Source organism: Hordeum vulgare, chromosome 5H, assembly GCF_904849725.1.
Source record: "Hordeum vulgare subsp. vulgare chromosome 5H, MorexV3_pseudomolecules_assembly, whole genome shotgun sequence".
Taxonomy (NCBI): Eukaryota; Viridiplantae; Streptophyta; class Magnoliopsida; order Poales; family Poaceae; genus Hordeum; species Hordeum vulgare.
The window spans coordinates 2934031-2951469 of NC_058522.1; the positions used below are offsets into that span (position 1 = coordinate 2934031).

Consider the following 17439-nt stretch of genomic DNA (forward strand, 5'->3'; position numbering starts at 1 on the left):
TGTCCAAGTCATCCATATGTCTAGACGGGAGGATCAAATTCAAATATGCGAGGACGGTAAACTAGTGAATGTGAGTCTCTTCAATGAGGTCATGTCTTTACAGAAGGCTGGAGTGCATGGTGTAGTGCACAGGATGGTGTGATCCACAAGGAGTCGACATGTATCTCACTAGGGTGGATGGTGTGGTCCATCGGGTGATGTAATCCACATGTTACTAGTGAGGCTGGGTGGTCCAAGACATATTTAAGGTGCTCCGTAAATTCGTCAAGTTAAAATTGAAGGAGAGATTGTTGTGAAAAACAAAGCCGTCAATTTCACTTGTCGTGATGCGAGATGGATGAGTCGACAATGGATGTTCTACAGCGAGTCAAGAGTCAAGACTGGAGAAGTACGAAAGACAAAGTGTCAAGATTAGGAAGAGATTGTTAGATAATCTTGTCTAGTTTAAACTAGTAAGTACTAGACGTGTATGGGTAAAACACGGGTGATCAACGTAGCCGGTGAATAATTGGGAGTCCTTGTGTAATACGAGTAGCTACTAGTCACAAGTAGTCCTTGTCGAAGTCATAGGAGAGTCTGGGCAGGATTTGTATCATGTGCGTGTGTGTATGTGTCCGAGTAGGATTAGTTTGGCCGGTTGGATAGCTGGTTATGGTCGTGTATATGTACACACGAGTAAGGGTGCGTCAACTGTAATATCGGTGTGGGAGAAAAACAAAAGAGAAATGAAGAGGAAAAACAAAGACACGACAATGGCCCTTGGCTATCAGTTTTTGTATGTGTGCGTTTGTGGGTTTTGATGTGATTGATCGTGTAGGCAGAGTTCCAACAGTTTCCGCTTCATTCATGTCATTGTGTCATTCTCTGTCTCGACTATGGCCTTGTTCATGTAATAGTATCATCTTGGTAAAGGTGGTGTTGAGGCTGCCCATGTGTTCATATGTTTGTTCTTTCAATGTTTTGTATTTTGCCATTCAAGTATATCTGTTGCATTTTATTCCATCATGTGGTAGTACAACCTTTTTCTCAGCCAGTTTGCACGTCTTGTGAAGAGCAGTCTAACTAAAAGATCGTCAGTACGTAACTTAGCTCACACACATGTGGCACAAAAAATCCCAGAGAATTTAAACTATGAGATCATGATCATGATAAATATATTGCTCTTCTCCATAGACTTACACATAACAACTTGTTGCAGATGGCAGATGTGCTCCCGCGTCCAACAATTGGTCTCAAGAGCAAGTCTGACATGTTGGAGATGATGGTAGCTGAACTCAACAATAATGAACACGGACATTGCAATTCAATGCCAACAGATAGCTCTAACGGCAATGTGCAACAACCTCCTGAGAGGGAAACAACATCAGATGTGGAAGAAGTAATCATCGGAAGGACTAAGGAAAAGCACAAAATATTGTCTAATTTATCTCAGAGCGTCACAGAAGAAATGGTCATTTTTCCAATATATGGCATTGGAGGCATTGGCAAGACAACCTTGGCGCAATTGGTATTCAATGACCCACAGTTCCGAGACTACACTCGGGTGTGGGTATATGTTTCCCAGGAATTCAACTTGAATAAGATTGGCAACTCAATAATAACAGAGTTAACAGGCGAGATCAGCAATATATCTACCAAACAGATGCTTCATAAGTGCCTTAATAAGCTATTTGCTGATAAGAGCATCCTTATTGTTTTAGATGATCTCTGGGAGGAGAAGGCAAAAGAGTTCGATAGACTGAAGACTATGCTAAGGCTTGGGGGAGGGGGAAGCAAGGTGATTATAGTAACTACACGCGATGAAGCCATCGCAAGAAAACTTTGTAGTCCTGCAGTTACACCATACAAGCTGGAGAGTTTGACGGTTGACGAGTGCTGGACTATAATAAAACAAAAAGCTTACTTTGAAGACCGAACCGACCAAGAACAGTTGGAGCATATAGGCAGGGAGATTGCGACCAAGTGTGGAGGAGTGGCCTTAGCGGCTCAATCACTAGGATACATATTGTACGGTATGAGTTCAGATGAATGGGAGTCTGTGAGAGACAGTTATATCTGGAATCTATCTACTTCCGAGGGCCACGAAGTGCTTGCATCCTTACGGTTAAGCTATATGCATATGTCTCCTGGGTTGAAGCTGTGCTTTTCCTATTGTGCAATCTTTCCAAAAGGCCACAATATATTGAAGTATGAACTAATTCACCAATGGATTGCTCTCAGATTCACCGAGAAATCTGGGGTATTTGATCCTATGCAGCTCTGCGAGAAATATGTCATGCAACTTTTGGGGATGTCCTTCCTTCAACATTCAATGACGCCTTTGGTGAGTCACTACATCATTTTACTCTCATTTTCATCCTTAAGTATTCCAGTTCACGTACTACATTTTTCATGATGAGTCCCAGAGCAAAAGCATTATAGTACACATGCTCGTGTTGCAATTCTTTCAGCACATTTTTATTGGAAAATCCAGAAATGTGTATGTTGTACAAATGCATGTACAATGTTATGCTCAGTAAGATAAAAATATGATATACATTTGTGAATTTACAAAGAAGATAAATTTGTTGCACAATAGTCTGTCCATTTTGGCCAAATTTTGTAGGTTACGGATAACAAATATGAATAGTTTAAAATATTTGTACTAGTGCTCATACTCTAATACAACTCATAATTGCGATATTTCCTTTAAATATGTGTGTGTGCCAAATATATGTTTGCACTCTGAAACAGGGACGGAGCCAACATTCATGCATAGAGGGGACAAGTTTGTTTAACTACAACAATCACAATTATAATAAAAAAATTAATTTATTAGGGGGGTCTAGCCCCCCCCCCCTCCAAAATTCGTCCCTCCTCTGAAACTCCCTTAGAAAATGAAGGCGTCGTAGGAGAGATACAGAGTTGAATCCGATTAGATCACTATGGGCTGCTAGTGGGTAAAGGTACTGGGCAGCGTGTAGTGGTTATTGAACGCAGCTAGATAATCAATCACCCAACTTAAATTTTGGGTAGGAAAGGGGGTTGTGTTCGCTGCCTAACGGCCTGCACCCACGGTGGCGGGTGCTCGCTGTTAGATGTGTATAGTCCCTTTACTGTACACCTCATTGTATAAGGTTTTTTTTTGCCTTTTTCCCACATGTATATGTACCAGCCTTTGACCTTCTGTAAAAGTCAGTTGCTCATTGCGAACATGGTATCAGATCCTTAGGTTCCACCCCGCGCGTTGCAACTCCGCGTCCTCTACCTTCACTACCGCCGCCGCTGCTAGCTGCGAGCTAGCTGCTGCTCTGGTGCTCCGGCCGCCCTTTCCTCGTCTGGCCGCCCTCGGCTCGCCACCGGCTCAGCCCTTTCCAGGATTTGCCCTGTCTAGCCGACGTCACATGCACCAAGTCCGGCCCCGCCCGAATTCTGCTGTTGTCGGCCGTTCCCCTATCCCCGCCCGATTTGTGCCACCGCCGGCTGCTCCTCGTCCGGCAGCGCCCGGATCCGCCGCCAACGGCTGCTCCTCGCCCGGCCTCGCCTCGGCAGCGCTGCCACTGGGGCTGCATCCGGCCAGCACCCCTCTTCCTCGCCCAACGCCGCGGCTGCTGCTTCCTGCAGCGGCTGCAGGCGGCCGTCCGGCCTTGCTTCTGGCCCTCCTGCCCCGTGGGTGCCTGCCCAGTGGGTCGCCACCGGCCACTTGTCCGCTCCAGCCCCGATCGGGATCAGCTGCCACTAAGTAAAAAAAGAGAACAAAATAGGAGGAGAGAGGGGGGGTCAGCATGTCTTCTTCGAGCCCAGGACTCCCGGCTTTCGCTCTTACCCATGAAGGGATAAGAGCTAACTACCCCAGAGACTCTGGGGAGAATCCGGGCCGAAAAATTGGTCACAAAACTCGGAAACATTATAGGCCGCTGGCAAAACCATTTGTGCCGGCCGTAAGTATAATTCTATCATTTTTTGTGATTTCAGAAAACGGATAAGTCTCTGGGACTGACTGAACTGAATGTATAGCGTCAAGATAAGAAGCACGGTAGTCGAAGATGTACCTTGTGGGGTGGGGTACGAGTAGACCAGACCAATGATGAAAAGCATAGATACCAGCATGGCCTCCCTGTCTCAAAAGTAGGCCGCCAAGGGTGCTCGCATGATGTTTGCTGCGATTGTGCCAGCGGCATCACCGAAGAGACTGTCACCGTTGAGAACGAGACGGCACAGGGAGTGGTTCTTCTCTAGTGTAAGCTAGGATAAAAAGTATCTTCCTCAAAAAGGTCCTTAACCCCTTGCGGCTCACCGCAACAGATTTTATTTCGTCTGACCCGACTGTCACTGAGTTCGATTTGAACTAACTAGTTTCCACGGTTCTCCAGGAACATACCGTTTGTTTGGAGTATAGCCTTGGGCTTATTTTCTCAAAAATCTTCATTTTGATCGAAAAAACCCGGGGTTAGGCGAATGCGCGGGTACTCCTGATCATGCTCTAACGCCCACACCGGATATGGACTGAACTGTCTCACGACGTTCTGAACCCAGCTCACGTGTAGGACCTCCCCTACAGTATCTTCACAGCAGTAGAGTTTAACCACCAAATTCGGGATGGACCAACGCTTCTGGTCGGAAGCTGGTCGATCGCCCTCAACTCGGACGGACTTGTAGAAATCCTCGAAAACAAGTATTGCTCAACTGCACTTCCCGTCGACAGGAGAACCCGGAATCCGCCTTCAAACACGTTCCACAAAAAAACAAGTAGGCTTTCCTCGACTAGATCTATTTACAGGAGTCGTATTTCGAACTGACCCCAAGTATTTTTTTACTTTTGCAAAAGCAAATATTGTATTTTTTTTCAGTGAATTTATCCATCTAGAGAGGCTTCCCCAAACCACTACCTCTAGCAATATAGCTCAGTCCTTCTTGCACCCCAACCTCTTAGAAATTGCCTCAGGAACCCCGCTCGATCACTTCCTTTTCCACTAAGTGATTGCTTAGGGACCTTAGCGTCTGATCTGGGCTGATTCCCTCTCGACCGCCGGCTCATTCTTCAACAGGCATGCTGTCAGAGATCACTTTCCCCTGAATCATGTGCTCTGTTCAGGGGATCAATAGTGGCTATTAAGCTTTTCGCCCAACCAAGTGAGGCACTTCCACCAGATTCGTTCAAAGCTTTTCCATATTGTCCCTCCTAAAAAAATTATTCCAGAATAAATGGGCAATAGTTAGGAGAGGTGCGCCAGCGGCGAGCAGAAGCAAGGTTATTAGATACCAAAGGAAAGCCTGGCCAGAACCACACGTGCAAGTTTCGTCCACATCGACGGGAAGGTTTGGCACCTCGATGTCGGCTCTTCGCCACCTCGAGTTGTAGGTGGTTCCAAGGGTTGGGCTGTTCGCGGTTGAAACTCGGAGAGACAGGGAGAGTCCTCTCTCATACTTGCCAATTCCAAGGTTGATCAGCAAGGGAACTGGCAGGAACCAACCTTAGTTGAAAATGGTGGGTTGTGGCTCCTAAAGTTTGGGTATGACTCCATTACTGGTACTGGCTGCAAACAGGTTCTTGGGTTAATTATGATAGGCCTAGTTGTTGACGAGCGGATCTCATCCTGCAGAAGACTGAGAGCGGATCTATCTAATGGTGTGGGCTTCATGCGTATCCACATGCGCGGTCTTCTGCTGTGGGCTGTTCTCTCTGGTGAGCTCCCCTGTCCGCCATGCACTGTTGCTTCCATGTTCTGGCTGCTGATGCTTCCCAAGATGATCGGGATGCAGCCAAGGCTCTCGATGATGCTACGGTCGATGCCTATGACCAAAAGTATTGACTTATTCAGATGCTCTTTCTGCATACCGTGACGCTGTGTCTGCTTAGACTGAGTGGTGCAACGATGATGCTCGGCCTGCTGCTGTTCTCACTGCAAGTGTTTTCCCTCGGTTTGCCTCAGAGTTGCAGCAATGTGGTCTTATCTGTGTGAATGGTATCAACCCTCTGGTGATCCTCTCTACTTATCTGTCGTTCGTATGGAGGATGCCCTTCAGCAAGGTGACTCTTTTGTTGATGAGTTCTACACACATAGTTCCGCCATCTTGCGCCAGCTTGACTCTCTTCGGACAGCTGTTTGTGGAGCTTGTCGTTTTTGCCAGACTACACGGTCCGACTTGGAGTTTCAGTTTGTCCATGAGTTCTTAGCTCGACTCCACCCCGAGTTTGAGCCTCGGCGTGCTCATTGGCTTGCTCATGGCCGTGTTCCTATCACAGAGGTACTTGCTGAACTTCGTGCTGAGGAGACCCGCCTTCATTCTGCTAGCTTGCTTGCGGCTCCTTCTGTGTTGGCTGTATGAGCTCCTGTGTCATCTTCTCGTCCCACTACACCATCGCTCCTTCCCACACCCACACGGGGGTGGGTCGCCCTCCTTATGCTGATAAGGGCCAGTCGCGTCGTGATACTTTCTGTGGCTACTACTCCAGGTCAGCTCACCTAGAGTCTGATTATCGCCAGAAACAACAAGACCAGAGATGTTCTTCCTCAAGTGGGAGTCCTGCTTCTTCCTCGACTCCGTCACTCACTGACCATGACATTATACGACTCAAGCGCCTCCTGGCTTCCTATGGCTCTTCATCGACGGGTTCCTCTACCGCTATGACTACTCCCACCCCTGCATCACTATTAGCACATTCTCAGTCAGGTACATCTTCGTGGGTTCGGGATTCTGGAGCTTCTTTTCATATATCTTCTGATTCTACTGCGTTGTCTTCTCTTCAACCTCTTGCTTCGCCTATTAATGTTCTCACTGCCGATGGCACTCCTCTTCCTGTTGCTAGTCATGGTACTCTTTCTACTCCGTATTTTTCTTTTGGTAGCGTTTCTCATGTTCCCCATCTCACAATGAATCTCTTCTCTGCTACCCAACTTACTTATTTTGGCTGTCATGTAATTCTTGATATCGACTCTTGCTCTATTAAGGATCTTTGCACCAAGGCTCTGGTTGGTGCTGGCCCTCGGCGCCGTGAGTCGGAGGATCTTTGGGAGGTTGATTGGCTTCATGTTCCTTCTTCTGCCACCACTTTTGCCAGTTCTCATGCTCTTGCTGCCTCCACTTCCGCGAGCTTCCAACAGTGGCATCATCGACTTGGTCACATATGTGGTTCCTGCTTATCGTTGGTGTGTCAAGGTGTCTTAGGGTTTGTATCCGGAGATGTATCTTTACATTGTAATGGTTGTAGACTTGGCAAACAGACTTAATTACCTTATCCTACTAGTGAGTCAGTATCTCAGCGTCCTTTTGACTTAGTTCATTCTGATGTGTGGCGTCGTGCTCCCTTTGATTCGAAAGGTGGCCATCTCTATTATGTTCTGTTTATTGATGACTTCTCTCACTACACTTGGCTATATTTTATTAAATCTCGTAGCGAGGTTCTCTCTATATACAAACGATTTGCTGCCATGGTTCACACCTAGTTTTCCACGCCTATTCGCACTTTTCGTGCTGACTCTGATGGAGAGTATATCTCCCAGATGATGCGTGCCTTTCTCGCGGAACAGGGTACTCTTGCCCAGTTCTCATGTCCTCGTGCCCATGCTTAGAATGGCATTGCGTAAGGCAAGCATCTTCATCTTCTTGAGACGTCTCGTGCGCTGATGATCGCCGCTTCTCTTCCACCCCACTTTTGGGCTAAGGTTGTTTTCTCATCCACCTATCTGATCAACATTCAACCATCGACTGCCTTGCAGGGTGGCATTCCTATGGAGTGTCTCACTGGTCGTTCTCCGGACTACTCATCTCTCCGTATGTTTGGGTGTGTTTGCTATGTCCTTCTTGCCCCGCGAGAACGCACCAAACTGACTGCCCAGTCAGTCGAGTGTGTTTTTCTTGGCTAAAGTGATGAACACAAGGGCTATTGTTGTTGGGATCCTGTTGGTCGTTGGTTGCGCATTTTGCGTGATGTGACTTTCAATGAGTCTCATTCATACTACCCTCATCCTTCCTCCTCGCGCTTTTTTGTGGATGATCTATTGTTTCTTCTTCTTCCCGATACCTCCTCCTATGTGCCTCCTGTCTCCCCCCTCCTCTAGCACATCTCACTCTTTCTCATCCACCACCGACACCACCTTCCCCTCCATCCTCCTCCCCACCCTCACCAATCGCATCTCCTTCCCCTCCATCCTCCTCCACACCCTCATCATCCGTCTCTCCTTTTCCTCTTCACTACACTCGCCGCCCTCGTAGTAAAGATGATCCTACTTGTTGGGGAACATTGCATGGGAAACAAAAAATTTCCTACGCACACGAAGACCTATCATGGTGATGAACCTATCATGGTGATGATCATCTACGAGAGGGAGATCAGATCTACATAGCCTTGTAGATCGCTAAGCGGAAAGCATTAAGAAACGCGGTTGATGTCATGGAATGTCTTCGCGATCCAAATCGCCACCATCCCACGATTCGTCCCGATCTAGTACTGAACGGACGACAGCTCCGCGTTCATCACACGTACACCTCGATGACGATCTCCGCCTTCTTGATCCAGCAAGAGAGACGAGTAAGTAGATGAGTTCTCTGGCAGGGGGACAGTGCGCTGGTGGTGGTGGTGATCTATTCCTGCAGGGCTTCACCTAAGCACCGCAGAAATCCGATCTAGAAGAAGAACTACAAACTAGAGGAGAGGGTTGCACGTGGATGAAATTGTGTCTCAAAAACCCTAAAACCTCTAGTATATATAGGAGGAAGGAGGGGCTATCTTTGAGCACCAAGGGAAACCCCCTTGGGCTCGGCCAAAGCTAGAGAGGGGTCCTCCTCCAATCCTACTTGGAGTAGGACTCCTCCCCAAGTTGTCCACCTCTTTTGGTTTTTTCCACTTTTACCTCATGGGATTTCTTTGGTTGACTAGTCAGCCCACTAAGAGCTATTGTGCCACCATCAAGTCCATGTGGCCCTCTTGGGGAGTGGTGGGCCCACCTGGTGGGCCCCCGGTACCCATTCGTCACTCCCAATACACTGTCGGCAATGCCCGGAATTCTTCCGGAATCCAAATAACAACTTCCTATATATCAATCTTCGTTTCTGGACCATTCCAGAAATCCTTGTGACATCTGAGATCTCATCCGGGACTCCGAACAAAACTTCGGTCACCAGCAACTATAACTCAACTATACCGAAACGTCACCGAACCTTAAGTGTGCAGACCCTACTGGTTCGAGAACAATGCAGACATGACCGGAGACACTCCCCGATCAATATCCAATAGCGGGACCTGGATGTCCATATTGGATCCTACATGTTCTACGACGATCTTATCGGTTGAACCTCTATGCCAAGGATTCATATAATCCCGTATACCATTCCCTTTGTTCTTCGGTATGTTACTTGCCCGAGATTTGATCGTCGGTATCTCTATACCTATTTCAATCTCGTTACCGGCAAGTCTCTTTACTCGTTCCGTAATAAAGATATCATGACTAACTCTTTAGCTTGCAAGGCTTATATGTGATGTTGTATTACCGAGTGGGCCCCGAGGTACCTCTCCGTCACACGGAGTGACAAATCCCAATCTTGATCCATGCTAACTCAATGGACACCTTCGGAGATGCATGTAGAGTACCTTTATAGTCATTTAGTCACCTAGTAACGTTGCTACGTTTGATACACACAAGGCATTCCTCCGGTGTCAGTGAGTTACATGATCTCATGGTCATAGGAATGAATATTTGACATGCAGAAAACAATAGCAACAAAATGACACGATCATATGCTACGTTCATAGTTTGGGTCTTGTCCATCACATCATTCTCCTAATGATGTGATCCCATCATCAAGTGACAACACTTGTCTATGGCTACGAAACCTTAACCATCCTTGATCAACAGGCTAGTCAACTAGAGACTCACTAGGGACTCAATTTTGTCTATATATCCACACATGTATTTATATTTCCATTCAATACAGTTATAGCATGGATAATAAACGACTATCTTGAAACAGGAAATATAATAATAACTATTCTATTATTGCCTCTAGGGCATATTTCCAACACTACTGACGCGCCATCCACTTCTGGAGCGCATCCCTTCATGCTTCCCCCAGTTCATAACCTTTGTGCTCGGCCTTGCCCCCCGCCTGATCGCTATTCTCCTGATCATTATGGTCTCTCTGTTGTGGCTGAGCCCACTTCCTATCGGACTGCCATGACTCAGTCTGAATGGCAGCTTGTGATGGCCGAGGAGCTTGCTGCCCTTGAGCGCATGGTACCTGGGATCTGATTTCCCTTCCTTTCGGTGTTCGTCCCATCACTTGCAAGTGGGTCTATAATATAAACACTCGCTCCGATGGTTCTCTTGAGCGCTACAAAGCTCGTCTTGTGGCTCGTGGTTTTCAGCAGGAGCAAGGCCGCGATTATGATGAGACATTCGCTCATGTAGCCCACATGACCAATGTACACACTCTCCTTGCTATGGCTTCTGTTTGTCATTGGTATGTGTCTCAACTTGACGCCCATAACACTTTTCTCAATGGTGAGTTGCGTGAGGAGGCTTATATGCAGCCAGCACCGGGGTACCATGCTCCTGATGGTATGGTCTCTAGACTTCGACGCTCCCTCTATGGTCTCAAAGAGGCCCCTCGTGCCTGGTTTGAGCGTTTTGCCTCTCTGGTAACTACTGCAGGCTTCTCTCCCAGTGATCATGACCCTGCACTATTTGTTCACATGTCTCCTCATGGTTGGACTCTTCTCCTTCTCTATGTTGATGACATGATCATCACTGGTGATGACTCCGACTACATTGCCTTTGTTAACGCCCGCCTTCGTGACCAGTTCTTCATGTCTGATCTTGCCCCCCTTCACTATTTTCTTGGGATTGAGATTTCCTCGACCCCTCATGGCTTCTTCATCTCCCAGGAAAAATATATTCAGGATCTTCTTGCTCTCTCCGCTCTTGGCGATGAGTGTTGGAAATATGCCCTAGAGGCAATAATAAATTGGTTATTATATTTCCTTGTTCATGATAATCGTTTATTATCCATGCTAGAATTGTATTGATTGGAAACTCAATTACATGTGTGGATACATAGACAACACATAGTCCTAGTGAGCCTCTAGTTGACTAGCTCGTTGATCAAAGATGGTCAAAGTTTTCTGGCCATAGACAATTGTTGTCACTTAATAACAGGATCACATCATTAGGAGAATGATGTGATGGACAAGACCCAAACTATGAACGTAGCATATGATCGTGTCAGTTTATTGCTACTGTTTTCTGCATGTCAATGTATCTGTTCCTATGACCATGAGATCATGCAACTCCCGGACACCGGAGGAATACCTTGTGCGTATCAAACGTTGCAACGTAACTGGGTGACTATAAAGGTGCTCTATAGGTATCTCCGAAGGTGTATGTTGGGTTGGCGTGAATCAAGACTGGGATTTGTCACTCCATGTGATGGATAGGTATCTCAGGGCCCACTCGGTAATACAACATCACAATAAGCCTTGCAAGCAATGTGACTAAGGAGTTAGTAACAAGATCTTCTATTATGGTGACAAGTAAAGAGACTTGCCGGTAACGACATTGAACTAGGTATGGAGATACCGATGATCGAATGTCAGGCAAGTAACATACCGAAGGGCAAAGGAAACAACATACGGGATTAACTGAATCCTTGAAAAAGAGGTTCAACCGATAAAGATCTTCGTAGAATACGTAGGAGCCAAAATGGGCATCCAGGTCCCGCTATTGGTTATTGGCCGGAGAGTGTCTCAGGTCATGTCTGCATAGTTCTCGAACCCACAGGGTCTCCACACTTAAGATTCGGTGACGTTTCGGTATTACTGAGTTATGTGTGTTTGGTAACCAAAAGTTGTTCGGAGTCTCGGATGAGATCCCGGACATCACGAGGAGCTCCAGAATGGTCCGGAGGTAAAGATTGATATATAGGAAAGTTGCATTTGGCTTCCAGAAAGTTTTCGGGCATTACAAGTAAAGTACCGAGAATGACGAATGGGTTCCGGGGTTTTACCGGGAGGGGCCAACCACCCGGGAGAGGACCTAATAGGCCTAAAGGTGGTGCACCAGCCCTTAGTGGGCTGGTGCGGCCAGCCCATTGAGCCTATTTCGTCCAAGTGTAAAAGAAAAGGAAAAGAGAAGAAAGAAGGAAGGGGAATCTCACAAGGAAGAGGAGTCCGCCTCCACCAAACCTAATTGGAGGAGGACTCCCCCCCTTTGGATTCGTCCGAACCTCTCCTCCTCGGAGGTGAGGGCAAGGCAGCTCACCTCCCTCTTCCTCCTATATATAGTGGAGGTTTTGAGGGCAGCCAACACCAGAAAAGCCACGTGTGTTGCTCTCTCCTTCATAGATCGTCTCCCTCATCTAGATTAGTCCGGCATAGCTTGGCGAAGCCCTGCTGGATTAGTTCACCACCACCACCACGCCGTCATGCTAGAGAACTCATCTACCTCTCCGCCCCTCTTGCTGGATTAAGAAGGCGGTGATCGTTATCCAGTTGTACGTGTGCTGAACGCGGAGATGCCGTCCGTTCGGCACTAGATCGGGATGGACCGTGATGAGATTGCGGGACGGATCGTGATGAGATCGCGGGACGGGCTGCGATTTGGATCGCGAAGATGTTCCACTACATCACCCGCATTATATACGCTTCCGCTTAGCGATCTATAAGGGTATATAGATGCACTCCCCCCTCTCGTAGATGATCGTCACCATGGATAGGTCATGCGTGTGCGTAGGAAATTTTTTGTTTCCCATGCAACGTTCCCCAACAATGAGCGCACTTTTGTGACTCCAATGGAGCTCAACGTTCAGCTTCGTGCTTCTGACGGTGATCCTCTTCCTAATCCCACTCGCTATTGCCACCTCGTTGGGAGCCTTGCATATCTTGCTGCTACGCGTCCTGACATCTCTTATCCTGTCCACATTATCACTCAGTTTGTTGCAGCCCCCATCTCTGTCCACTATAGTCACCTCCTCTGTGTTCTACGATATCTTCGTGGCACGATCTCTCATCACCTTTTCTTTCCCCGCTCCAGCTCACTCGAGCTCCACGCCTACTCTGATGCTACGTGGGCTAGTGATCCATCTGATCGCCGCTCGTTATCTGCTTACTGTGTTTTTCTTGGTGGCTCTCTTATTGCATGGAAGACCAAGAAACATACCGCAGTTTCTCGCTCAAGTACCGAGGCTGAGTTGCATACGATGGCTATGTTGACGGCTGAGGTGATCTGGTTACGATGGTTACTTGCGGACTTTGGTGTGCCTGTTACTACATCGACTCCCTTATTGTCAGACAGCAGAGGTGCTCTCATGAGTATCGCGCATGACCCGGTGAAGCATGAGCTCACCAAGCATATTGGTGTGGATGCCCATTTTATGCGTGCTGCTGTGCAGGATCAGACTCTCGCTCTTTACTATGTGTCATCTGAGTTACAATTGGCAGACTTCTTCACGAAGGCACATATTCGAAAGCAGCATGGGTTCTTTCTCTCCAAACTAAGTGTCGTTGACCCACCATGAGTTTAGGGGGGGGGGGGGGGGGGTTAGATGTGTATAGTCCCTTTACTGTACAACCCCATTATATGAAGAGTTTCTTGCCTTTTTTCCAACGTGTATATGTACTGGCCCTTGCCCTCTCTGAAAGTCACTTGCTCATTCCGGACACTTGAGACACTTTAGTTAATACGCGCGCTGGATCGGCAACATTTCAGTTGGTCTCTACGTGCAGGGCATCGCCGAGATCATCCACCTTGTAGATATCATGGAGGCCCCAGATCGTAGCAATCTCTGGAAAGGGCGAGTTCATTTGGAACCTCTCGGCCTCTGGATTATATTCTGGTGCATTCGGTGTGTACGCTATTCTCGTACGGGCACCGTGCAATCTCCGTTGTGGCGAGCTGTTTGCTTGGCTGGAGCACATTTAACTTTCTCCTCTAATATACAGAGTTACGGACACACATTTAACTTTGGCTAGTTGTTTGCTTAGCCCAGTGCACTACCTAACTTCGTCTGAACCTCTATGAATTTAACGTTGCGTGATCATACTGTCTTAACGTCTTAACCTGCATGTCTTTCAGTAACCCTTTTTTTTTAGGGGATTCAGTAACCTATTTGGTCATACCAGATTTAGCTGATAGCTAGCCTGATACGTACTATACTCACATGGAAGTACTTTCATTGATATACTACTTCTGTTTCAAAATAAGTGACTCAAAATGACTCGGCTTTGTACTAACTTCAGTACAAAGCTGAGTCACTTTTGAATCACTTATTTTGAAACAGAGGAAGTACTACTTTGTTTATATACGCTTTCTTTACGGCTATATGGTTGCATTTCTGTTGATGAAAATATATTACTATAAAACAAAATAAATTATAACTACATCAGTTTTTTTGGCTGCAGAGTGATACACAACTAGACAAAGATGTTACATTGTTCACGATGCATGACCTAGTGCATGATCTCGCAAGAGCGATCTTGGCCCATCAAATTAACACAGAGGGAAACAAATGCCGCTATGCACTGCTCAGAGATTGTAGCAAGTCATTGCAGTTGTCTTTTCCTGCAAATATACGGGCGCTGCATTTTAGGGACTGTGGCGGACAAGAACTTTATGATGGTGCATTTTCGTCAGCTAAGTGCCTCAGTGTCCTGGATTTAAGTGAATGCTTTATTAAGAAGTTACCTGATTGTATTGGCCAACTGAAGCAGTTGGGATTTCTTCATGCTCCACGAATCCAATATGAAATGATTCCCAATTGTATTGCTGAGCTCTCACAGTTAAATTACTTGAACCTTAGAGGCTCTCATAAAATCTCAGCGTTGCCGGAATCAATTGGTGATATGAAAGCTCTGATGCATCTTGATTTATCAGGTTGTATTGGAATTCGTGAGCTCCCAGTATCATTCGCAGAGCTGAAGCAGTTGGTGCATCTGGATTTATCATATTGCAAAATATCTACAGCAGAAGCTTTTGGCGGCTTTACCAAACTTCAGTATTTGAATTTAGCAGGACAGACTATTATAGACCTAGATAGGAGCGGGCTGTCAGAGGTCATTGGTAACCTAACCAAACTCAAGTATCTAAATCTCTCGTCGTCCATGCTCTGTATGGCCTTAGGAAAAGATCAAATTGATAGCTTGCTTGGCTCTATCAGCACACTTTCCAATCTAGAGCATCTGGACTTGTCTCACAATATAGGGTTTAATAGTATACCAGAAAGTATTGGCAACCTCATGAAGCTTCATACATTGGACCTCACAGGCTGGTATAGCCTAAAGAAGCTTCCCGGCAGTATGGTTCAGATGGTTAATTTGAAGGTTGTGAGAGGGGTTAGTTTGGATGAATTGGCGATCTCTCGGTTCAACTGTGCCTCTTTGCCACACTTTGAGGTGCATGCTTCAAGTGATAAATGTAGCAGCAATATCAGCCTGCTTCACCATAAAAATCCGTATGAGCTGACGATAGATAAACTTGAAAATGTTAAGTCTCCAGAAGAGGCCCACAGTATAAAATTGATAGAGAAGCAGAAAATTAAAGAGCTAGCATTTCAATGGACCCTAGGTGCTGGGAGGTTTGTGGATGACAAGGATGTGTTGGAAAAACTAGTGCCACCAAGCAGTGTACAGATATTGTCTATAAAGGGTTACATGAATGTTAGCATTCCATTTTGGGTTACGTGTATCACACAGTATCTCCCTAACCTCACAAAATTAGATTTGTGTGACTTTCCTAACTGCAATACCCTTCCACCACTTGGTCAACTACCAAACTTACAAAACCTGAATCTATACCGTATGGAGGGCTTGGAAGAGTGGACCACGACCCATAACAGTGCCAAGGGAGGTTCAAATGAGCTCATGTTCCCTATGCTTCAAAGATTGAGGATACAGAAATGTGCCAGGCTGAGGGTAAAATCGTGTCTTCCTAGAACTATGTATTTGTACATAGAAGATTGTGATACTATGCTATCATCATGGGGAGAGAGCTCTTCACACAGCGGTACTTCCTCGTCTTCTCCATTAACTGAGCTGAATATTGCTGAAAGCAAGGTGCCCATGTATCAGTGGAGGTTGCTTCACCAACTCCCTTCCCTTCGTAGGTTAATTATAACTGAATGCAGTGACCTAAGTACTTCATCTCAGATCATCGACAGCCTCTCTTCTCTGAGGGCATTGTACCTCGAATCACTGTCGCAGGCAGAACTGCCGAGATGGTTGGTTAAGCTGAAATCTCTGCAGGAGCTAACTCTGTCTGGGTGTGCAAGCATGACACTACCGGGGTCATTAGGAGGACTAACCTCACTAAAGATACTGAAGATTGAGGACTGCGAGTGGATCAGTTCTCTGCCGGACAGCATACAACAACTGACCAAGCTCGAACATCTAACCATTCGTGACTGCCCTACATTAGAGATGTGGTGTGAATCAAAGGAGAATAAGTGGAAGCTTGCTCACATCAAAGAGGTAGTGTGTGTGCCCGCCAAGCTACTTTTTGTATTTCTTTTATTCTCCCAGTGCCTACTTTTTCTTCATCAGAAAATATAAATACACATGGCATGAGTATCTTATATATTCATCTACTCCCTTCGTTCCTAAATACTATAAGTCTTTGTAGAGATTCCAATAAGAAACTACATACGGAATAAAATGAGTGAATCTATACTTTAAAATATATCTATATACATCCGCATGTTATTTCCTATTAGAACCTGTAAAAAGACTTATACTTAAGAACGGAGGGAGTAAGAAGAATAAAGGAATTCTGGATGTACTTGTGCTATGTGCTATAGCATGCCTCCCCAGCTGTGCACATACTTTGTTGTTCTGATTATACTGTTTCTGTTGTTCAGGTGGTCCCATCATCATTAATGGCAGACCCCGTTGAATGTGATTTGCCTTCGACTACTTCGAAGGTGCATCCAGAAGTGGTGCGTATGCGTGGTGCTGTGATGAACACGCCTGGCTTCAAAAAGGAAGCTTTGGGAGTTGCCGCATCTCATTTGGAAAACACGTCCCATGGTTTCATATATATGGAAATGAATGAGGAGCAACAGGTATTGTGGCTCAGGAACTTTTTGGCGGAGCACTACTACAATTTAACTACCGGTGGTTGGCGGCACTGTGACTGATGAGGCGCATCCTGATTTTAACTGCTGATGGTTGGTGCTAATTATTTTTCAGGGTGATATATATATGACTGTAAAACATACTGTATATTTTTGCTGTTATATATAGTCTATCTATTACGTACACCACAATCTTTGGTGCTTCGTGGTGCTACTGGGCACTGACGGTTCCGGTAGTGGTAGTGCACCATTATTCTTATTGGATTGTTTCAAGGACGGTATGTCTAAGTCTAACTCTATTTTTGAACAGCCAAACTGTATAGGACTATACTTCAGGTTTCAGCAGATGTATGGTAGAGGTGTCGCTCGCCTTCTTCTCCGCGGGCGCACATTTGGCCT

General features: G+C 46.2%; 1 protein-coding gene across 2 annotated transcripts in view; it reads left to right on the top strand.

Moving 5' to 3' along the window:
• Positions 1–17224, top strand: part of LOC123399266 (putative disease resistance protein RGA3) — a 30107-nt gene extending 12883 nt beyond the window's left edge. For both annotated transcript variants that reach the window (XM_045093685.1, XM_045093684.1), the window contains exons 8-10: positions 1199–2323; positions 14375–16438; positions 16825–17224. In XM_045093685.1, coding sequence (XP_044949620.1) covers positions 1199–2323; positions 14375–16438; positions 16825–17103 — 3468 coding nt within the window. In that variant the 3' untranslated portion in view covers positions 17104–17224. The remainder of the gene's footprint in view (positions 1–1198; positions 2324–14374; positions 16439–16824) is intronic.
• Positions 17225–17439: the final 215 nt, after the last annotated feature.